Source organism: Oncorhynchus gorbuscha, linkage group LG19, assembly GCF_021184085.1.
Source record: "Oncorhynchus gorbuscha isolate QuinsamMale2020 ecotype Even-year linkage group LG19, OgorEven_v1.0, whole genome shotgun sequence".
Taxonomy (NCBI): Eukaryota; Metazoa; Chordata; class Actinopteri; order Salmoniformes; family Salmonidae; genus Oncorhynchus; species Oncorhynchus gorbuscha.
The window spans coordinates 42,281,010-42,302,721 of NC_060191.1; the positions used below are offsets into that span (position 1 = coordinate 42,281,010).

Here is a 21,712-nt window from a genome sequence, read left to right on the forward strand (position 1 = left end):
GACCTCTTCAGCTAGCCGGGAGATAGGCCTAACATGAGGCTAGCTCCAGGCTAACTGGTGCTTGCTTCAGGACAGAGTCGTTAGCCAGGAGTAGCCACTCGGATAGCAGCTAGCTAGCTGCGATGATCCAGGTGAAAAGGTTCAGAGTTTGCGGTAGGAATCCAGAGATGTGGAGATGTGGTAGAGAAAAAGCAGTCTGATATGCTCTGGGTTGAATCGCACTGTGCAGACTGGCAGGAGTTGACCAGGCTGAGGCTAGCTGATGACCGCTAGCAGTGGCTAACTGACTACTACTGACATTCTTTCGGCGCCGACAGAGATGGCCGCCTCGCTTCGCGTTCCTAGGAAACTATGCAGTTTTTTGTTTTTTTTACGTGTTATTTCTTACATTAGTACCCCAGGTCATCTTAGGTTTCATTACATACAGTCAAGAAGAACTACTGAATATAAGAGCAGTGTCAACTCACCATCAGTACGACCAAGAATATGACTTTCGCGAAGCGGATCCTGTGTTCTGCCTTTCACCCAGGACAACGGAATGGATCCCAGCCGGCGACCCAAAAAACGACTTCGTAAAAGAGGGAAACGTAGCGGTCTTCTGGTCAGACTCCGGAGACGGGCACATCGTGCACCACTCCCCAGTATACTTCTCGCCAATGTCCAGTCTCTTGACAACAAGGTTGATGAAATCTGAGCAAGGGTAGCAATTCCAGAGGGACATCAGAGACTGTAACGTTCTTTGCTTCACGGAAACATGGCTCACTGGAGAGATGCTATCGGAGTCGGTGCAGCCAGCTGGTTTCTCCACGCGCCGCGCCGACAGAAACAAACATCTTTCTGGTAAGAAGAGGGGCGGGGGCGTATGACTTATGGCTAACGAGACGTGGTGTGGTCACAAAAGCATACAGGAACTCAAGTCCTTCTGCTCACCTGATTTAGAATTCGTCACAATCAAATGTCGACCGCATTATCTACCAAGGGAATTCTCTTCGATTATAATCACAGCCGTATATATTCCCCCCCAAGCAGACACATCGATGGCTCTGAACAAACTTTATTTGACTCTTTGCAAACTGGAATCCATACATCCTGAGGCTGCATTCATTGTAGCTGGGGATTTAAACAAGGCTAATCTGAAAACAAGACTCCCTAAATTGTATCAGCATATCGATTGCACAACCAGGGCTGGCAAAACCTTGGATCACTGCTATTCTAACTTCCGCGACGCATATAAGGCCCTGCCCCGCCCTCCTTTCGGAATAGCTGACCACGACTGCATTTTGTTGATCCCTGCCTACAGACAGAAACTAAAACAAGAAGCTCCAACGCTGAGGTCTGTTCAACGCTGGTCCGACCAATCTGATTCCACACTCCAAGACTGCTTCCATCACGTGGACTGGGATATGTTTCGTATTGCGTCAGACAACAACATTGACGAATACGCTGATTCAGTGTGCGAGTTCATTAGAACGTGCGTTGAAGATGCCGTTCCCATAGCAAAGATTAAAACATTCCCAAACCAGAAACTGTGGATTGATGGCAGCATTCGCGTGAAACTGAAAGCGTGATCCACTGCTTTTAATCAGGGCAAGGTGACCGGAAACATGACCGAATACAAACAGTGTAGCTATTCCCTCCGCAAGACAATCAAACAAGCGTCAGTATAGAGACAAAGTAGAATCTCAATTCAACGGCTCAGACACAAGAGGTATGTGGCAGGGTCTACAGTCAATCACGGATTACAAAAAGAAAACCAGCCCCGTCACGGACCGGGATGTCTTGCTCCCAGGCAGACTAAATAACTTTTTGCCCACTTTGAGGACAATACAGTGCCACTGACACGGCCTGCAAACCAAAACATGCAGCCTCTCCTTCACTGCAGCCGAGGTATGTAAAACATTTAAACGTGTTAACCCTCGCAAGGCTGCAGGCCCAGACGGCATCCCCAGCCGCACCCTCAGAACATGCGCAGATCAGCTGGCTGGTGTGTTTACGGACATATTCAATCAATCCCTATCCCAGTCTGCTGTTCCCACATGCTTCAAAAGGGCCACCATTGTTCCTGTTCCCAAGAACGCTAAGGTAACTGAGCTAAACGACTACCGCCCCGTAGCACTCACTTCCGTCATCATGAAGTGCTTTGAGAGACTAGTCAAGGACCATATCACCTCCACCCTACCTGACACCCTAGACCCACTCCAATTTGCTTACCGCCCAAATAGGTCCACAGACGATGCAATCTCAACCACACTGCACACTGCCCTAACCAATCTGGACAAGAGGAATACCTATGTGAGAATGCTGTTCATCGACTACAGCTCGGCATTTAACACCATAGTACCCTCCAAGCTCGTCATCAAGCTCGAGACCCTGGGTGTCGACCCCGCCCTGTGCAACTGGGTACTGGACTTCCTGACGGGCCGCCCCCAGGTGGTGAGGGTAGGCAACAACATCTGTACCCCGCTGATCCTCAACACTGGGGCCCCACAAGGGTGCGTTCTGAGCCCTCTCCTGTACTCCCTGTTCACCCACGACTGCGTGGCCACGCACGCCTCCAATTCAATCATCAAGTTTACGGACGACACAACAGTGGTAGGCTTGATTACCAACAACGACGAGACGGCCTACAGGGAGGAGGTGAGGGCCCTCGGAGTGTGGTGTCAGGAAAATAAACTCACACTCAACGTCAACAAAACTAAGGAGATGATTATGGACTTCAGGAAACAGCAGAGGGAACACCCCCCTATCCACATCGATGGAACAGTAGTGGAGAGGGTAGCAAGTTTTAAGTTCCTCGGCATACGGCATACACATCACAGACAAACTGAATTGGTCCACCCACACAGACAGAATCGTGAAGAAGGTGCAGCAGCGCCTCTTCAACCTCAGGAGGCTGAAGAAATTTGGCTTGTCACCAAAAGCACTCACAAACTTCTACAGATGCACAATCGAGAGCATCCTGGCAGGCTGTATCACCCCTTGTTACGGCAATAGCTCCGCCCACAACTGTATGGCTCTCCAGAGGGTAGTGAGTTCTGCACAACACATCACCGGGGGGCCAACTACCTGCCCTCCAGGACACCTACACCACCCGATGTTACAGGAAGGCCATAAGGATCATCAAGGACAACAACCACCCGAGCCACTGCCTGTTCACCCCGCTATCATCCAGAAGGCGAGGTCAGTACAGGTGCATCAAAGCTGGGACCGAGAGACTGAAAAACAGCTTCTATCTCAAGGCCATCAGACTGTTAAACAGCCACCACTAACATTGAGTGGCTGCTGCCAACACACTGACTCAACTCCAGCCACTTTAATAATTGGAATTGATGGGAAATGATGTAAAATATATCACTAGCCACTTTAAATAATGCTACCTAATATAATGTTTACATACCCTATATTATTCATCTCATATGTATACGTATATACTGTACTCTATCATCTATCATCTCTTTATGTAATACATGTATCACTAGCCACTTTAACTATGCCACTTTGTTTACATACTCATCTGATATGTATATACTGTACTCGATACCATCTTGCCTATGCCGCTCTGTACCATCACTCATTCATATATCTTTATGTACATATTCTTTATCCCCTTACACTTGTGTGTATAAGACAGTAGTTTTGGAATTGTTAGTTAGATTACTTGTTGGTTATTACTGCATTGTCGGAACTGGAAGCACAAGCATTTCGCTACACTCGCATTAACATCTGCTAACCATGTGTATGTGACAAATAAACATTTCATTTTGATTTGATTTGATTGACTAGCTAGTGGCTAGTTAATTGGCTAGCTTCTGTTGGGGGTTCTGGTCCTAAAGTATAAAAAATAGCAGATCCATACCACATTGGGAGAGGCAGGTTGCAGGAGAGTATGTTGAAGTTGAGGTTAAAAATCTAAAAAATCGATTCAAAATATATACGAAGAAAAAATAATATATATTCCCGGTACAAGACAAGACAAATACGTCTGACTGCTACGCCATGTTGGATTGCAAATAAGCAAAGAGAAACGACAGACCATCATTACTTAGACATGAAGGTCAGTCAATCCGGAAAATTTCAAGACCTTCTAAGGTTTCTTCAAGTGCATTCATAAAAACCACCCAGTGCTATGATGAAACTGGCTCTCACGAGGACCGCCACAGGAAAGGAAGACCCAGAGTTATCTCTGCTGCAGAGGATAAGTTAACTGTACCTCAGATTGCAGCCCAAATAAATGCTTCACAGAGTTCAAGTAACAGACACATCTCAATATCAACTGTTCAGAGGAGACTGCGTGAATCAGGCCTGCATGGGGTCGATTTGCTTCAACGAAACCATTACTAAAGGACACCCATAAGAAGAATAGACTTGCTTGGGCCAAGAAACACGAGCGATGGACATTAGACCGGTGGAAATCTTTGGTCTGATGAGTCCAAATTAGAGATTTTTGGTTCCAACCACCATGTCTTTGTCATACGCAGAGTATGTGAATGGATGATCTCTGCATATGTGGTTCCCACCGTGAAGCATAGAGGAGGAGGTGTGATGGTGTGGGGGTGCTTTGCTGGTGACACTGTCTGATTTATTTAGAATTCAAGGCACACTTAACCAGCATGGCTCCCACAGCATTCTGCAGCGATACGCCAAAACACACCTTCAGGCTGTGTAAGGGCTATTTGACCAAGAAGGAGGGTGATGGTGCTGCATCAGAAGACCTGGCCTCCACAATCACCCGACCTCAACCCAATTGAGATGGTTTGGGGTGAGTTGGACCGCAGAGTGAAGGAAAAGAAGCCAACAAGTGCTCAGCATATGTGGGAACTTCTTCAAGACTGTTGGAATAGCATTCCTCATGAAGCTGGTTGAGAGAATGCCAAGAGTGTGCAAAGCTGTCATCAAGGCAAAGGGTGGTTACTTTGAAGAATCTCAAATATAAAATATATTTTGATTTGTTTAACCCTTTTTTGGTTACTGATTCCATATGTGTTATTTCATAGTTTTGATGTCTTCACTATTATTCTACATTGTAGAAAATAATGAAATAAAGAAAAAAGTGTGTCGAAACATTTGACTGGTACTGTATGTCCGCCCCTTGAAGGCTCATACAGATCAAATAAGGGAAAACCCCAATAACTGTCCACCCTCAAGATCAGATAAGAAGATTTGAGATTCAGTCTGCTGCAGTCAGTGATGTAACGCATCACTATGCTGTCTGTTGCCCCTGAAACAACAAGAGAAAGAGAGAGAGGAAACTACATAAAGCCTCCCATTGGAGCTGTGTGCTCTGAAGGACAGCTACAGTAGGGCCTCAAATACAAGGACGCATGCTCCCCAGTCCGTCTCTATTTCTCTCTCTCTCTCTCTCCCTCTCTCTCTCTCTCTCTCCTCTCTCTCTCTCTCTCTCTCTCTCTCTCTCTCTCTCTCTCTCTCTCTCTCTCTCTCTCTCTCTCTCTCTCTCTCTCTCAGTCCCCTGGCTGCTATCGCTATCATTGTCCCTCTGACTGTTCGACCGCAGCAGCAGCTCCTCTCCGGTTACATAAGCAAGGTTGTTGTTGTGATACCAGGGAGGACCTTTGGCTGGTAAGTGATGTGGCATGTAGTCTGGCACCCAGACTATACCAATACCATTCAGCTCAGCACATCAGCCTTCAGGGGCGATGATGTGTCAGAAAAACACGCTGGCAGTTTTTGCAAGCTCAGACAGCTTTGGCGGATCCTATCCATAATATATTTGAAGAATTATTTTACAGGGAGAGAATTTGTGTTTTGGTTAGTCTTTGGGCTTATTCTTAGCTGTCTTAGATTTTCTTCTGTGATATGAAACAAAGAGGCTTTGGTGCAAAGCAGGGTAGGCCTCTACTTGTTGTGCTGTGTTGTTGTATGGGCTGCATTTAGTCTACAAACAAATGCTGGGTCTTGAAAGAGATCCTTTTCTAGATGGGCGCATCAAAAGATGATCTGGTGTTTGAAAATGAGTGAAGGATTCTTCAATGTGTCGGTCATCCTCTCACCTAAGAAACAACAGGTGCAACACATGTTGAGTTGAAGAATAAAATGTTAGATGCAAGTGAATATACAGTGCATTCGGAAAGTATTCAGACCCCTTGACCTTTTCCACATTTTGTTACGTTACAGCGGTGATTACATCGTTTCCCCCCCCTCATCAATCTACACACAATACCCCATAATGACAAAGCAAAAACAGGTTTTTAAAAATGTTTGGAAATGTATAAAAAAAAATGGAAATATCACATTTACCCTTTACTCAGTTCTTTGCTAAAGCACCTTTGGCAGCGATTACAGCCTCGGGTCTTATTGGGTATATCACTACAAGCTTGGCACACCTGTGTTTGGGGAGTTTCTTCCATTCTTCTCTGCAGATCCTCTCAAGCTCTGTCAGGTTTGATGGGGAGTGTCGCTGCATAGCAATGTGCTACTCAAGTACATTCTGAGACTTGTCCTGAAGCCACTCCAGCATTGTCTTGCCTGTGTTATTTAGACTCGTTATCCTGTTGGAAGGTAAACCTTCACCCCAGTCTGAGGTCCTGAGGGCTCCGCAGCACGTTTTCATCAAGGATTTCTCTGTACTTTGCTCGGTTCATCGGTCCCTCGATCCTGACTAGTCTCCCAGTCCCTGCTGCTGAAAAACATCCCCACAGCCAGGGTTGGGTAGGTTACTTTCTAAATGTAATCCGTTAGTTACTAGTTACCTGTCCAAAATTGTAATTAGTAACATAACTTTTGGATTACCCAAACTCAGTAAAGTAATCTGATTACATTCCGTTACTTTTAAATTACTTTCCCCTTAAGAGGCATTAGAAGAAGACAAAAATGTATGTTACCAATTGAACAACATCTATTGCAGGGTAAATCAATGTTAACGTTTACATAGCTGGCCATATATGGATGTTACATTTTACTTTATGGGTTGGTTATGTAGGCTTCTTCTAACCCATCACTTTCTACTACATATAATAATACAATTTAAATGATAGATTTCATTTTTTAATGTAAAGATATCAGAATTCCAGTCATTCCAATAAATGTTGTTCCCCTTGATCTTCAAGAATAGGACTTGGAAATATGGAAGTATAGATTAGACTAATTGTTTTATCTGAGCATGACCCCAAAACTAAGGAATTATTAGCCAACCCAACTCTGTTGTTTATGATTTTGTTGTCATGGAGGACTGATTGGGCTCATTGATTCAAGTCGAAAAATAAATTCTGCGCTCATGGAATGACATGCTTTGAGCACTACTGAAAAGTGCTATTTACACGTGAAAAATGAATGCCATATGCTGCATTTGCTATATGCCTATTGTTGACCTTTTTGTTGGTGACACTTTGATGTCTTGATAATATGCAGTTGTTTAAAGGGCAAATCCACAGATAAAACAATAACAAAACGGCTGTCCTGCCTCTGTTTTGGTTAAACGCTGAGGGATGGGCCTGGAGAAATGTAACCACTTAATGGACAGAGCTACTGATGCAAGGACTGACCATCCATGGTATCAACATTATAGTTTGAACCATGTTATGAGGCTATACAGTGTTTGTTAACATTTACAACGTTTACAAACATTGAAGAAAACAATCTTATATTTTTGGTTCTCAAGGAGTGTGACATTTGAACTCATGAGGCATTTATAAGTTATATTCTTCAAGAATCAATACAATCAATCAATACAGTACCAGTCAAAGGTTTGGACACCTACTAATGCAAGGGTTTTTCTTTATTTTTACTATTTTCTACATTGTAGAATAATAGTGAAGACATCAAAAGTATGAAATAACACATATGGAATCACATAGTAACCAAAAATGGTTAAACAAATCAAAATATATTTGATATTTGATATTCATCAATGTAGCCACCCTTTGCCTTGATGACAGCTTTGCACACTTTTGGCATTCTCTCAACCAGTTTCACCTGGAATGCTTTTCCAACAGTCTTAAAGGTGTTCCAAAAGGTGTTCCCATATGCTGAGCACTAGTTGGCTGCTTTTCCTTCACTCTGTAGTCCAACTCAACCCAAACCATTTCAATTAGGTTGAGGTCAGGTGATTGTGGAGGCCAGGTCATCTGATGCAACACCATCACTCTCCTTTTTGGTCAAATAGCCCTTACACAACCTGGAGGTGTGTTGGGCCATTGTCCTGTTGAAAAACAAACGACAGTGTCACCAGCAAAGCACCATCACACCACCTCCTCCATGCTTCACGGTGGGAACCACACATTTGGAGATCATCCGATCACCTACTCTGCGTCTCACAAAGTGTGCGAGTTTGAGTATATGTCCATTAGGCCTATGGATTTATTTGTTTTATCAGCTAGAATTAGATTGAGCAATAAAAGCCTCACTTTTATTACATAGGCTGGGATCTGCACTATGCAGCTGTTGCAAGAGCACATTTTTCACTGGCTGTCCACTGGTTTAAAAACAATGATTGATAGGCAGCTTAAACTTCTTGAATTCAACAATTATTGGGTTCCAATAGACATTTAGATTTGTGAACAGCCATCGACAACAACCACAATCTGTAAGGCGCAAATAGCTAAATGAGAGCGCTGCAGTGTGATTCACATCAATGCGCTATGTAGATATCAATAATAAGTGATATCCGTATCGCCGTAGACTACACCATTGCTGTCATCCTTACCTCCAAGCGTTTATTCAAGTTGGATAATCTTTGGAAGTATCTTGGTGGTTGGTGGTATCTTGGTGGTTCTAATCTTCTTCCATTTTAAGAATGATGGAGGCTACCGTGCTTTTGGGGAACTTCAATGCTGCAGACATTTTTATGTACCCTTCCCCAGATCTGTGCCTCGACACAATCCTGTCTCGGAGCTCTACTGTAACGACGTTCGTCTGTTGAATGAAGAGAGTCAGACCGAAATGCAGCGTGTAGGTTACTCATGACTTTAATGAAGATAATCGCGGTACATGAAATAACTGAATAAATACAAAAACAACAAACGGAACGTGAAACCTATTACAGCCTATCTGGTGAACACTACACAGAGACAGGAACAAACACCCACAAAATACAACGCGAACTCAGGCTACCTAAATACGGTTCCCAATCCGAGACAACGAGAATCACCTGACTCCAATTGAGAATCGCCTCAGGCAGCCAAGCCTAACTAGACACACCCCTAATCATACACAATCCCAATTAATACAAACCCCAATACGAAACACAACATATAAACCCATGTCACACCCTGGCCTACCCAAACATATACCAAAAACACAAAATACAATGACCAAGGCGTGACAGAACCCCCCCCTAAGGTGCGGACTCCCGGACGCACCTCAAGAGCATAGGGAGGGTCCGGGTGGGCGTCTGTCCATGGTGGCGGTTCTGGCTCGGGACGTGGACCCCACTCCATTAATGTCCTAGTTCCTCCCCTACGCGTCCTGGGATAATCCACCTTCTCCGCCGACCATGGCCTAATAGTCCTCACCCAGATCCCCACATAACTGAGGAGCAGCTCGGGACAGAGGGGCATCTCAGGACAGAGGGGCATCTCAGGACAGAGGGGCAGCCCGGGACAGAGGGGCATCTCAAGACAGAGGGGCATCTCAGGACAGAGGGGCATCTCGGGACAGAGGGGCATCTCGGGACAGAGGGGCATCTCGGGACAGAGGGGCATCTCGGGACAGAGGGGCAGCTCGGGACAGAGGGGCATCTCAGGACAGAGGGGCATCTCAGGACAGAGGGGCAGCTTGGGACAGAGGGGCAGCTCGGGACAGAGGGGCAGCTCGCAACAGAGGGGCATCTCAGGACAGAGGGGCATCTCAGGACAGAGGGGCAGCCCAGGACAGAGGGGCAGCCCGGGACTGAGGGGCAGCTCGGGACAGAAGCAGCCTGGTACTGAGGGGAAGCCCGGTACAGAGGGGAAGCCCGGTACTGAGGGGAAACCCGGTACTGAGAGGCAGCCCAGTACTGAGAGGAAGCCCAGTACTGAGAGGAAGCCCAGGCAGGTAGTAGGCTCCGGTAAATCCTGGCTGGCTGGTGGAACTGGATGATTCAGGTTGTCTGGCCGATCTAGAAGATCTTGGCAGACTGGCACTTCTGGCTGATCCTGGCAGACTGGCGACGCTGGGCAGACTGGCGGCGCTGGGCAGACTGGTGGCGTTGGGCAGACTGGGAGCACTGGGCAGACTGGGAGCACTGGCGGCGCTGGGCAGACTGGGAGCACTGGGCAGACTGGGAGTACTGGGCAGACTGGGAGCACTGGCGGCGCTGGGCAGACTGGGAGCACTGGCCGCGCTGGGCAGACTGGGAGCACTGGCCGCGCTGGGCAGACTGGGAGCACTGGCCGCGCTGGGCAGACTGGGAGCACTGGCCACGCTGGGCCGACTGGGAGCACTGGCGGCGCTGGACAGACAGGAGATTCCGGCAGGGCAGGAGAGGAGAAAGGCTCTGGCTGCGCTAAACAGGCGGGAGACTCCGGCAGCGCAGGAGAAGAGAAAAGCTCTGGCTGCGCTAAACAGGCGAGGCGCACTGGAGGCCTGGTGCGTGGTGCTGGAACTGGTGGTACTGGCGCGAGGACACACACAGGAAGCCTGGTGCGGGGAGCTGCTACCGGAGGACTGGTGTGTAGAGGTGGCTCTGGATAGACCGGACCGTGCAGGCGCACTGGAGCTCTTGAGCACCGAGCCTGCCCAAGCTTACCTGGCTCGATGCCCACTCTAGCCCGGCCAATAGGAAGGGCTGGTATGTGCCGCAGCTGGCTCTGCACCCGCACTGGAAACACCGTGCACTCCATAGCATAACACGGTGCCTGCCCGGTCTCTCTAGCCCAACGGTGAGCACAGGGAGTATGCGCAGGTCTCCTACCTGGCATAACTATTCTCCCTTCTAGCCCCCCCCAATAATTTTTTTGGGCTGTTTTTCCGGTTTCCAACCGCGTCGCCGTGCTGCCTCCTCATACCTGCGCCTCTCCGCTTTAGTCGCGTCTATTTCATTCTTGGGACGGCGATATTCTCCCGGCTGCGCCCAGGGTCCTTTACCGTCTAATATCATCTCCCAAGACCAGAAGTCCTCATATTGCTGCTCCTCACAATTAACAGGGAGAGTAGGCTCAGGTCTGACTCCTGACTCAGCCACTCTCTCTCTGCGCTCTCCCACGTTACTTTCAGTTTTCGCTCTGCGTCGCCGTGTTTTCCTCTTAGACTCCATTAGCCTGTAGCCCTCTTCGCACTGCTGAAGCGAATCCCAGGCGGGCTCCTGCACTCGCTCTGGGTCGGACGCCCACCTGTCGATTTCTTCCCACGTAGTATACTCCATGCTTCTGCTGTCCATAACGTCGTCCTTTAGCTCCTGCCAGTTCACACGCTGCTCGGTCTGTGAGTGGTGGGTGTTTCTGTAACGACGTTCGTCTGTTGAATGAAGAGAGTCAGACCGAAATGCAGCGTGTAGGTTACTCATGACTTTAATGAAGATAATCGCGGTACATGAAATAACTGAATAAATACAAAATCAACAAACGGAACGTGAAACCTATTATAGCCTATCTGGTGAACACTACACAGAGACAGGAACAAACACCCACAAAATACAACGCGAACTCAGGCTACCTAAATACGGTTCCCAATCCGAGACAACGAGAATCACCTGACTCCAATTGAGAATCGCCTCAGGCAGCCAAGCCTAACTAGACACACCCCTAATCATACACAATCCCAATTAATACAAACCCCAATACGAAACACAACATATAAACCCATGTCACACCCTGGCCTACCCAAACATATACCAAAAACACAAAATACAATGACCAAGGCGTGACATCTACGGAAAATTCCTTCGACCTCATGGTTTGGTTTTTGCTCTGACATGCAACGTCAACTGTGGGACCTTATATAGACTGGCGTGTGCCTTTCTAAATCATGTCCAATCAAGTAAATTTACCACAGGTGGACTCCAATCAAGTTGTAGAAACATCTCAAGGATGATCAATGGAGACAGGATGCACCTAAGCTCAATTTTGAGAGTCTCATAGCAAAGGGTCTGAATACTTGTTTTATTTTCAATACATTTGCAAACATTTCTAATAACCTGTTTTCACTTTGTCATTATGGGGTATTGTGTGTAGATGGATTAGGGGGAAAAATTATTTAATAAGGCTGTAATGTAACAAAATGTGAAAAAGTAAGCAGGTCTGAATAATGTCCGAATGCATTGTATTCACCTGCTATTTCTATATCTGTTACTCTCTTTTTATACATATGTTACATGGAGATGTAATATCTCTTAAAGCGGAGAGACTTGGACAAATCATTTTCCATATCTGAGTCGAGGATGGAAAATCATTACTAATGGAGGTGATTTGGAAGGCTAATGTGATTTTGAGACTCAGCTCTCATTTCATCTCTCGAGTCACTGACTTGCATTGGAAAAGCTTGGGAATGGATCCTTTGGATGGAAAGTGGGAAAGTGACTCAGTGAGTCAAAAGGCAGTGACATACGGTTTCTCTTTCACAACACTTTATTTCCCCATGTCAACATACTATATCAACACTGCTGTTGTAAGTGTGTGCGTGAGTGATATCCCCACGAGACAGAAATAGACCTAGATAATCAAACGACCCGTTACAGAGTGTGGTTGACTCGTCATCCATTAGCCACGGAACATATTGGATTCATAGAGTACTGCTTTGATGTAAACTGTAACTAAATATATTGGAGCTGCATTTAGCTCCATATTTCAAGATAATGTCAGGGCAGGCCTTGAACCTGCTAGTTGACCGATATAAATGTCTCTCTCTAAGGCTGTTTGACAAGATGAACCTCATTACACCCAGGGTTTATTGCAGGGTTGGGGTCAATTCAGGAAGTTCCCATTCCAGTTTTCTTTAATGTGTTTCAATTAGGTAAATGTAGAATTGGAATTTATAGTTTACTTCCTGAATTGACTGAATTGAAATGGAATTGACCACAAGCCTGGTTTAGAGTAACAACCTGTTCCTAATTGGAGTCTATGGAGATTGTGGAGATTACTTGGATCTGTGCTAAGCTGTGCTTTAGCCTTATCCTCACATTTTTGTCCTAAAATGACAGAGAGAAAGGAAAGGCTTTGGTGTTAAAGTATGTGTGCTTGCGTGTGTGTGTGTTAGTGGGCACGCAAGACCTCTGAGTGGTCTCTTTATGCCCTGGTCCCACACTGTTGGCTCAGTGTCGGCAGAAGCCGACAGAGAAAACAAGGGCATGTCTTAAGGCTTATAGCACACAGCCTTTCCCTTACAAGCCTCTTTGTGTTAACAGTCTAGAGTGAAATCATGTTAAAGCCACTGTCTCTCAGTATAATACAAGGATCATGATATCACAGTCTATGTTTGTTGACATTTGTCGTCCATCATAGGCTACACACACATTCATGTTCTGTCATGCTCCATTGCAAAGTAATTTGCCTACTGTACTTCATATGCAGAGAACATATGGAGGCAAACAGATTTTCTTATTTTTACACACAATGATATGTATTATGCAGCAATATAAAGTTACCCCTGTGGGAGCTCCTATATATAAAAGAAAATCCAAGGTACTCAAGTTAAAATGTCTTTATATATCCACAGATCTGTTTGTGCTGTGTTGCCAACAACCTACACAGGGATTAGGTCAAAAACAACAACGAGGTTTCGAGTATAGACCACCTTCATCAGAGTGTGCTTCTCTTGTGCTCCGCTTCACCAGGTGTGTGCCTCCCGCCCCGCCCCCCACCACGGCCCTCACCTGTGTATTGCGGTGCTTCCCCTGCGAGCCTAGCTGGGCCGGCAGCCCTTTCCTGCACCGCCCCCCCACCCCGCCCCACCCGATGGTCAGGATGACACGCTCCAAGACCTTCCAGGCCTACCTGCCCAGCTGCCACCGAACTTACAGCTGCATCCACTGCAGAGCGCACCTGGCCAACCACGACGAGCTCATCTCCAAGGTAAATACTGACTGTTTAACATACCGACCACAACCGTCCATCCCCTAATGACACTGCTTGCTCTAATAGTGTTTCCCTCGATCTATTCCACGTTTCCTTTAAAGAGCCACAGAACATGGCGATTGGCACCTATGTTTTTCTGTTGCTCATTAGAAAAACTAGATTTGAGTCCCAGATGTGTGTTTCCTGACCGATTCCACATTTGGTTAATGATGTTTAAGATAACTCAAGAAATATGTCATTCGTTTTGACATTTTTGCCTAGGATATTTTAGTCACTCAATTTTAGATCTAACTAAGGTGCTTGGTGCAGTATTTCTCAAGTAAAAACATGATTGACGTGTTGTCTTATGTAAACAGTTGGATCTGCTGGGTAGGTCTGTCTCACTGTCTATGCTATTGGATTGAGAGAAATCACCGCAGCTGTTCGCCCAATGTTAGTGGGCAAATGGACATCTTCGTTTACCCGTGGTGACTCACGAATGTTCCAAACTGAATTTTAGACAAGACTTATCCTATTTACACTTTGTAGTACATTTTTACACTAGAATAACTGTTTCTGACTCATATCCGTTTTCAAAGGGATTTGTTGCTTTATAAAGGCAGTCACTCTTTAAAGCCCAGCACTAACACAACTGGGGGGTGTTCATTAGGGCATGCAGTGGAAAACATTTAAAAAATGTTTTACAACAGAAAATAAGAGGTATTTTTGACAAATCCAGGTAGACAGTCCCTGTTTCAGTCCGTTTACTTCTGTTTTGTGCCGAATTAATTTGACCCTGAATCTACTAATCAAGAGTTTGGTGATAAATTGAATCCGGTATGTAAGGGAAACACTGCCCTAATATGCAAGTCATTCCCAAGAGAGAGCATGAGAGAACATGCTACTGTTAGGCTCTAGGGCTTACTTGAAAGAGAGGTCCATCTTAACGTGACTTCCCTGGTTAAATAAAGGATATTCTGTATAAATACTGTAGTTTTTACAGATTAATTAGAATTTCAATGCATCGCACAGTAATAATTGTAAAGGTATTGAGTGCTTGCTGCAGCTGTCTTTAAAGCTCTGCTAGCTGACTCCTTCACACTTGGACCTAGTATTACAGCTGACGCTGCCCTTTCAGACGGGAAACGAGCCTACTGCACCTCTGTGTCGCTCATTTCACAGCCATCTTACTTCTACAGCTTGTGTGTTTGTGTGTGTTTGTGTGTTAGAATATTACTTTTTCCTTGTGTTACACTATGTAAAGTAAACCCTCACCTGTACAAAAAGCACGTGTCTGTCTGTCTGTCTGTCTGTCTGTCTGTCTGTCTGTCTGTCTGTCTGTCTGTCTGTCTGTCTGTCTGTCTGTCTGTCTGTCTGTCTGTCTGTCTGTCTGTCTGTCTGTCTGTCTGTCTGTCTGTCTGTCTGTCTGTCTGTCTGTCTGTCTGTCTGTCTGTCTGTCTGTCTGTCTGTCTGTCTGTCTGTCTTAATTTAAAGGCAAAATCTGGGATATTTCCTGCTGTTCAATGATCATGTCATTGAAGTGGCGGGTGTCACGGATTCCCCCGGTACTGCAGCTCATTTCGTGCACCAGTTCCGGAGGTCTACATCACCGGCCTATAGGCGTCAATGAACTGTTTCATTACGCACACCTGGTTCCAAATCCCTTGCCCTTAATTAGTAATTGTGTACAGTACAAGTCGGAGGTTTGCATACACTTAGGTTGTAGTCATTAAAACTAGTTTTTCAACCACTCCACGCATATCTTGTTAACAAACTATAGTTTTGGCAAGTCGGTATTGACATCTACTTTGTGCATGACACAAGTAATTTTTCCAACAATTGTTTACAGACAGATTATTTCACTTATAATTCACTGTATCACAATTCCAGTGGGTCAGAAGTTTACATACACTAAGTTGACTGTGCCTTTAATCAGCTTGGAAAATTCCAGAAAATGATGTCATGGCTTTAGAAGCTTCTGATAGGCTAATTGACACCATTTGAGTCAATTGGAGGTGTAACTGTGGATGTATTTCAAGGCCTACCTTCAAACTGAGTGCTTCCAAAGTTTTGCCAAAATGGCTTAAGGACAACAAAGTCAAGGTATTGGAGTGGCCATCACAAGGCCCTAACCTCAATCCTATAGAACATTTGTGGGCAGAACTGAAAAAGTGTGTGTGAGCAAGGAGGCCTACAAACCTGGCTCAGTTACACCAGCTCTGTCAGAAGGAATGGGCCAAAATTCACCCAACTTATTGTGGAAGGCTACCTGAAACGTTTGACCCAAGTTAAAACATTTAAAGGTAATGCTACCAAATACCAATTGAGTGTATGTAAACTTCTGACCCACTGGGAATGTGATGAAAGAAATAAAAGCTTAAATAAATCATTATCTCTACTATTATTCTGACATTTTACATTCTTAAAATAATGTGGTGATTCTAACTGCCTTAAAACAGGGACATTTTTCTAGGATTAAATGTCAGGAATTGTGAAAAACTGAGTTTAAATGTATTTGGCTAAAATGTATGTAAACTTCTGACTTCAACCGTACATGTGCCCTCTGTTCGCCATTGTCTCTTTCGGTTATTGTTCCCATGTCCGTTGGTCTTGTGAGTACATGTGTTTTGTTGTTTTGTCTTTCTGCGTCTATTGTGTACTCGTTATTACGGGTCTCGTCCCGTGTGTCGTTATTACGGGTCTCGTCCCGTGTGTCGTTATTACGGGTCTCGTCCCGTGTGTCGTTATTACGGGTCTCGTCCCGTGTGTCGTTATTACGGGTCTCGTCCCGTGTGTCGTTATTACGGGTCTCGTCCCGTGTGTCGTTATTACGGGTCTCGTCCCGTGTGTCGTTATTACGGGTCTCGTCCCGTGTGTCGTTATTACGGGTCTCGTCCCGTGTGTCGTTATTACGGGTCTCGTCCCGTGTGTCGTTATTACGGGTCTCGTCCCGTGTGTCGTTATTACGGGTCTCGTCCCCGTGTGTCGTTATTACGGGTCTCGTCCCGTGTGTCGTTATTACGGGTCTCGTCCCGTGTGTCGTTATTACGGGTCTCGTCCCGTGTGTCGTTATTACGGGTCTCGTCCCGTGTGTCGTTATTACGGGTCTCGTCCCGTGTGTCGTTATTACGGGTCTCGTCCCGTGTGTCGTTATTACGGGTCTCGTCCCGTGTGTTGTTATTACGGATCTTGTCCCGTGTATTTATTAGAGGTTTTACCTCGCTCTTTTGTTTTGTGTTTAATGCTGACTGCTGAGGATACTCCTCCTTTTTAACCTACTTATCTTCTTCTCCTGCAGTCTTTCCAGGGGAGCCAAGGCAGAGCTTATCTGTTCAACTCAGTGTGAGTATCACGGTGTCTACATGTAGTTACAGTACAGCCATGATCCAGTCCTCAGCCCGTGAGCACAATCACAATCAGAATGAAATGAAGATGCTCATTCCTACTGTATGAACATGGTCCCTATCTAGCTCAGTACGAAGTGCCTTCTGGGTAATATTATCTAGTGTGTGTGAGTGGGCGTGTTATGACTCAGTATAGATGGGCAACCTTTACGAATCGAGCAGCTTATGAGCTCGTTCTCTTTCTCTCTCTCTCTCTCTCTCTCTCTCTCTCTCTCTCTCTCTCTCTCTCTCTCTCTCTCTCTCTCTCTCTCTCTCTCTCTCTCTCTCTCTCTCTCTCTCTCTCTCTCTCTCTCAGGGTGAACGTGGGGTGTGGGCCGGCGGAAGAGAGAGTGTTGCTCACGGGGCTCCATGCTGTGGCAGATATCTACTGTGAGAACTGCAAGACAACTCTGGGTTGGAAATATGTGAGTGTAAGAGTGTGCACATGTCGGGGGGGGTAGAACAATGGCAGATACTGTATCTAGAGTGGCAGATACTGTATCTAGGGTGGCAGATACTGTATCTAGAGTGGCAGATACTGTATCTAGAGTGGCAGATACTGTATCTAGAGTGGCAGATACTGTATCTAGAGTTAGAGCGGATAGGCATTGGCACATTACCTTCATTAGTAATACCTTTATTACCTTATTAAATCATTGTAGGATTGAAACACTGTGAACTAATAAAGGTTTTGGAACAATTGAGTGTGCAGGCCCTACTTCACTCTTCATGTTATCTTATTGACATGGATGAGTTCTGGTTTTAGTTTTCGACCATGAGACTATTTTGGACCCATCATTCCTAACATCAGTGTAACATTTCAGTACATAGGCTGACTCATAGGGATTCCTTGCAGTCCCAATCTTGATCTAAGGGGCATATTTCTCATGATGTAGGCCTATACATTTTCTAAGTACTCAACCAACCAAACTTAACCCCCTTCCCCTAGTTCAGAGATGGTGGTCATTCATGATGGACCAGAGCTGTGCTGTCCACACTGAGATAACTGTAGTGATTCAAGACCAGTTTGACCAGCAACAAGAACAACTGCTTATCCAATCACAAATTAAACAAAGGGTTAGAATGCATTCAAAAAAAGATCAGTTTTTATGTATACAGAATAAGTAGGCCCTATAAATAATGTAGCGTATATACTGTATAATGTAGCCTACAAATAATGTAGCCTATATACTGTATAATGTAGCCTATAAATAATGTAGCCTTTATACAGTATAATGTAGCCTATATATAATGTAGCCTATATACTGTATAATGTAGCCTATATATATATAGGCTAAATTATATACTGTATATATACTGTATAATGTAGCCTATATATAATGTACCCTCTATACTGTATAATGTATCCAATATTTAATGTAGCATGTATACAGTATAATGTAGCCTATATAATGTAGCTGTAATGACGTTCGTCTGTTGTAAGAAGAGAGTCGGACTGAAATGCAGCGTGTAGGTTACTCATGACTTTAATGAATGTATCGCGGTACATGAAATAACTGAACTAAATACAAAAACAACAGAACGGAACGTGACACTAATTACAGCCTATCTGGTGACTACAACACAGAGACAGGTACAAACACCCACAAAATACAAAGCGAACTCAGGCTACCTAAATACGGTTCCCAATCAGAGACAACGATAAGCACCTGACTCCAATTGAGAATCGCCTCAGGCAGCCAAGCCTATACAACACCCCTAATTAGCCGCGATCCCAAATACTACAAACCCCAATATGAAAAACAACATATAAACCCATGTCACACCCTGGCCTACCCAAACATATAACAAAAACACAAAATACAATGACCAAGGCGTGAAAGAACCCCCCCCCCTAAGGTGCGGACTCCCGGACGCACCTCAAGAGCATAGGGAGGGTCCGGGTGGGCGTCTGTCCATGGTGGCGGTTCTGGCTCGGGACGTGGACCCCACTCCATAAATGTCCTATTTCCTCCCCTTCGCGTCCTGGGATAATCCACCTTATCCACCGACCATGGCCTAATAGTCCTCACCCAGATCCCCACATAACTGAGGAGCAGCTCGTGACAGAGGGGCAGCTCGGGACAGAGGGGCAGCTCAGGACAGAGGGGCATCTCAGGACAGAGGGGCATCTCAGGACAGAGGGGCATCTCAGGACAGAGGGGCATCTCAGGACAGAGGGGCATCTCGGGACAGAGGGGCAGCCCGGGACAGAGGGGCAGCCCGGGACAGAGGGGCAGCCCGGGACAGAGGGGCATCTCTGGACAGAGGGGCATCTCTGGACAGAGGGGCATCTCAGGACAGAGGGGCATCTCAGGACAGAGGGGCATCTCAGGACAGAGGGGCATCTCAGGATAGAGGGGCATCTCAGGACAGGGGAAGCCCGGGACTGAGGGGAAGCCCGGGACTGAGGGGAAGCCTTGGACTGAGGGGAAGCCCGGGACTGAGAGGAAGCCCAGTACTGAGAGGAAGCCGAGTACTGAGAGGAAGCCCAGTACTGAGAGGAAGCTCAGTACTGAGATGAAGCTCAGGCAGGTAGTAGGCTCCGGTAAATCCTGGTTGTCGGGCAGATCTAGAAGAGTCAGGTTGTCAGGCCGATCTAGAAGATCATGGCTGACTGGCACTTCTGGCGGATCTTGGCAGACTGGCACTTCTGGCGGATCCTGGCAGACTGGTACTTCTGGCGGATCCTGGCAGACTGGCGACGCTGGGCAGACTGGCGGCGCTGGGCAGACTGGCGGCACTGGCGGCGCTGGGCAGACGGGAGACTCCGGTAGCGCAGGAGAGGAGAAAGGCTCTGGCTGCGCTAAACAGGCGGGAGACTCCGGCAGCGCAGGAGAGGAGAAAAGCGCTGGCTGCGCTGAACAGGCGAGGCGCACTGGAGACCTGGTGCGTGGTGCTGGAACTGGTGGTACTGGATCGAGGACACGCACAGGAAGCCTGGTGCGGGGAGCTGCTACCGGAGGACTGGTGTGTAGAGGTGGCTCTGGATAGACCGGACCGTGCAGGCGCACTGGAGCTCTTGAGCACCGAGCCTGCCCAAGCTTACCTGGCTCGATGCCCACTCTAGCCCGGCCAATAGGAAGGGCTGGTATGTGCCGCACCTGGCTCTGCACCCGCACTGGAAACACCGTGCACTCCATAGCATAACACGGTGCCTGCCCGGTCTCTCTAGCCCAACGGTGAGCACAGGGAGTATGCGCAGGTCTCCTACCTGGCATAACTATTCTCCCTTCTAGCCCCGCCCAATAATTTTTTGGGCTGCTTTTCCGGCTTCCAACCGCATCGCCGTGCTGCCTCCTCATACCTGCGCCTCTCCGCCTTAGCCGCTTCTATTTCTTCCTTGGGACGGCGATATTCTCCCGGCTGAGCCCAAGGTCCTTTACCGTCTAATTCCTACTCCCATGTCCAATTCTCCAAGTGGTGCAGCCTCTCACACTGCAACAGCTGAAGCGAATCCCAGGCGGGCGCCTGCACTCTCTCTGGGTCGGCCGCCCACCTGTCGATTTCTTCCCACGTCGTATACTCCATGCCTTTACCTTCCAACGTCCTCCTTTAGCTCCTGCCAGTTCACACGCTGCTCGGTCTGTGAGTGGTGGTGGGTGTTTCTGTAACGACGTTCGTCTGTTGTAAGAAGAGAGTCAGACCGAAATGCAGCATGTAGGTTACTCATGACTTTAATGAATGTATCGCGGTACATGAAATAACTGAACTAAATACAAAAACAACAGAACGGAATGTGACACTAATTACAGCCTATCTGGTGACTACAACACAGAGACAGGTACAAACACCCACAAAATACAAAGCGAACTCAGGCTACCTAAATACGGTTCCCAATCAGAGACAACGATAAGCACCTGACTCCAATTGAGAATCGCCTCAGGCAGCCAAGCCTATACAACACCCCTAATTAGCCGCGATCCCAAATACTACAAACCCCAATACGAAAAACAACATATAAACCCATGTCACACCCTGGCCTACCCAAACATATAACAAAAACACAAAATACAATGACCAAGGCGTGACAGTAGCCTGTATATAATGTAGCCTATATATAATGTAGCCTATAGTGGTTAGAGCGTTGGACTAGTAACCGGAAGGTTGTGAGCTCAAACCCCCGAGCTGACAAGGTACAAATCTGTCGTTCTGCCCCTGAACAGGCAGTTAACCCACTGTTCCCAGGCCGTCATTGAAAATAAGAGTATGTTCTTAACTGACTTGCCTGGTTAAATAAAGGTAAAAAAAAAAAAAATTAAAATATATATATACTGTGTAATGTAGCCTGTATGTAATGTATCCTATATACAGTATACTGTAGCCTATATATAATATAGCCTATATTCTGTATAATGTAGCCAATATATAATGTAGCCTATATATAATGTGGCCTATATACAGTAT

At 46.3% G+C, this 21,712-nt stretch overlaps 1 protein-coding gene across 1 annotated transcript in view; it reads left to right on the forward strand.

The window, feature by feature from the left end:
• The window catches only part of LOC124005566, a 35,609-nt gene that overhangs the window by 3,657 nt on the left and 10,240 nt on the right, over positions 1-21,712 (forward strand). The window contains exons 2-4 of the mRNA XM_046314956.1: positions 13,703-13,940; positions 17,221-17,264; positions 17,622-17,730. Of these exons, the coding sequence (XP_046170912.1) occupies positions 13,703-13,940; positions 17,221-17,264; positions 17,622-17,730 (391 nt within the window). The remainder of the gene's footprint in view (positions 1-13,702; positions 13,941-17,220; positions 17,265-17,621; positions 17,731-21,712) is intronic.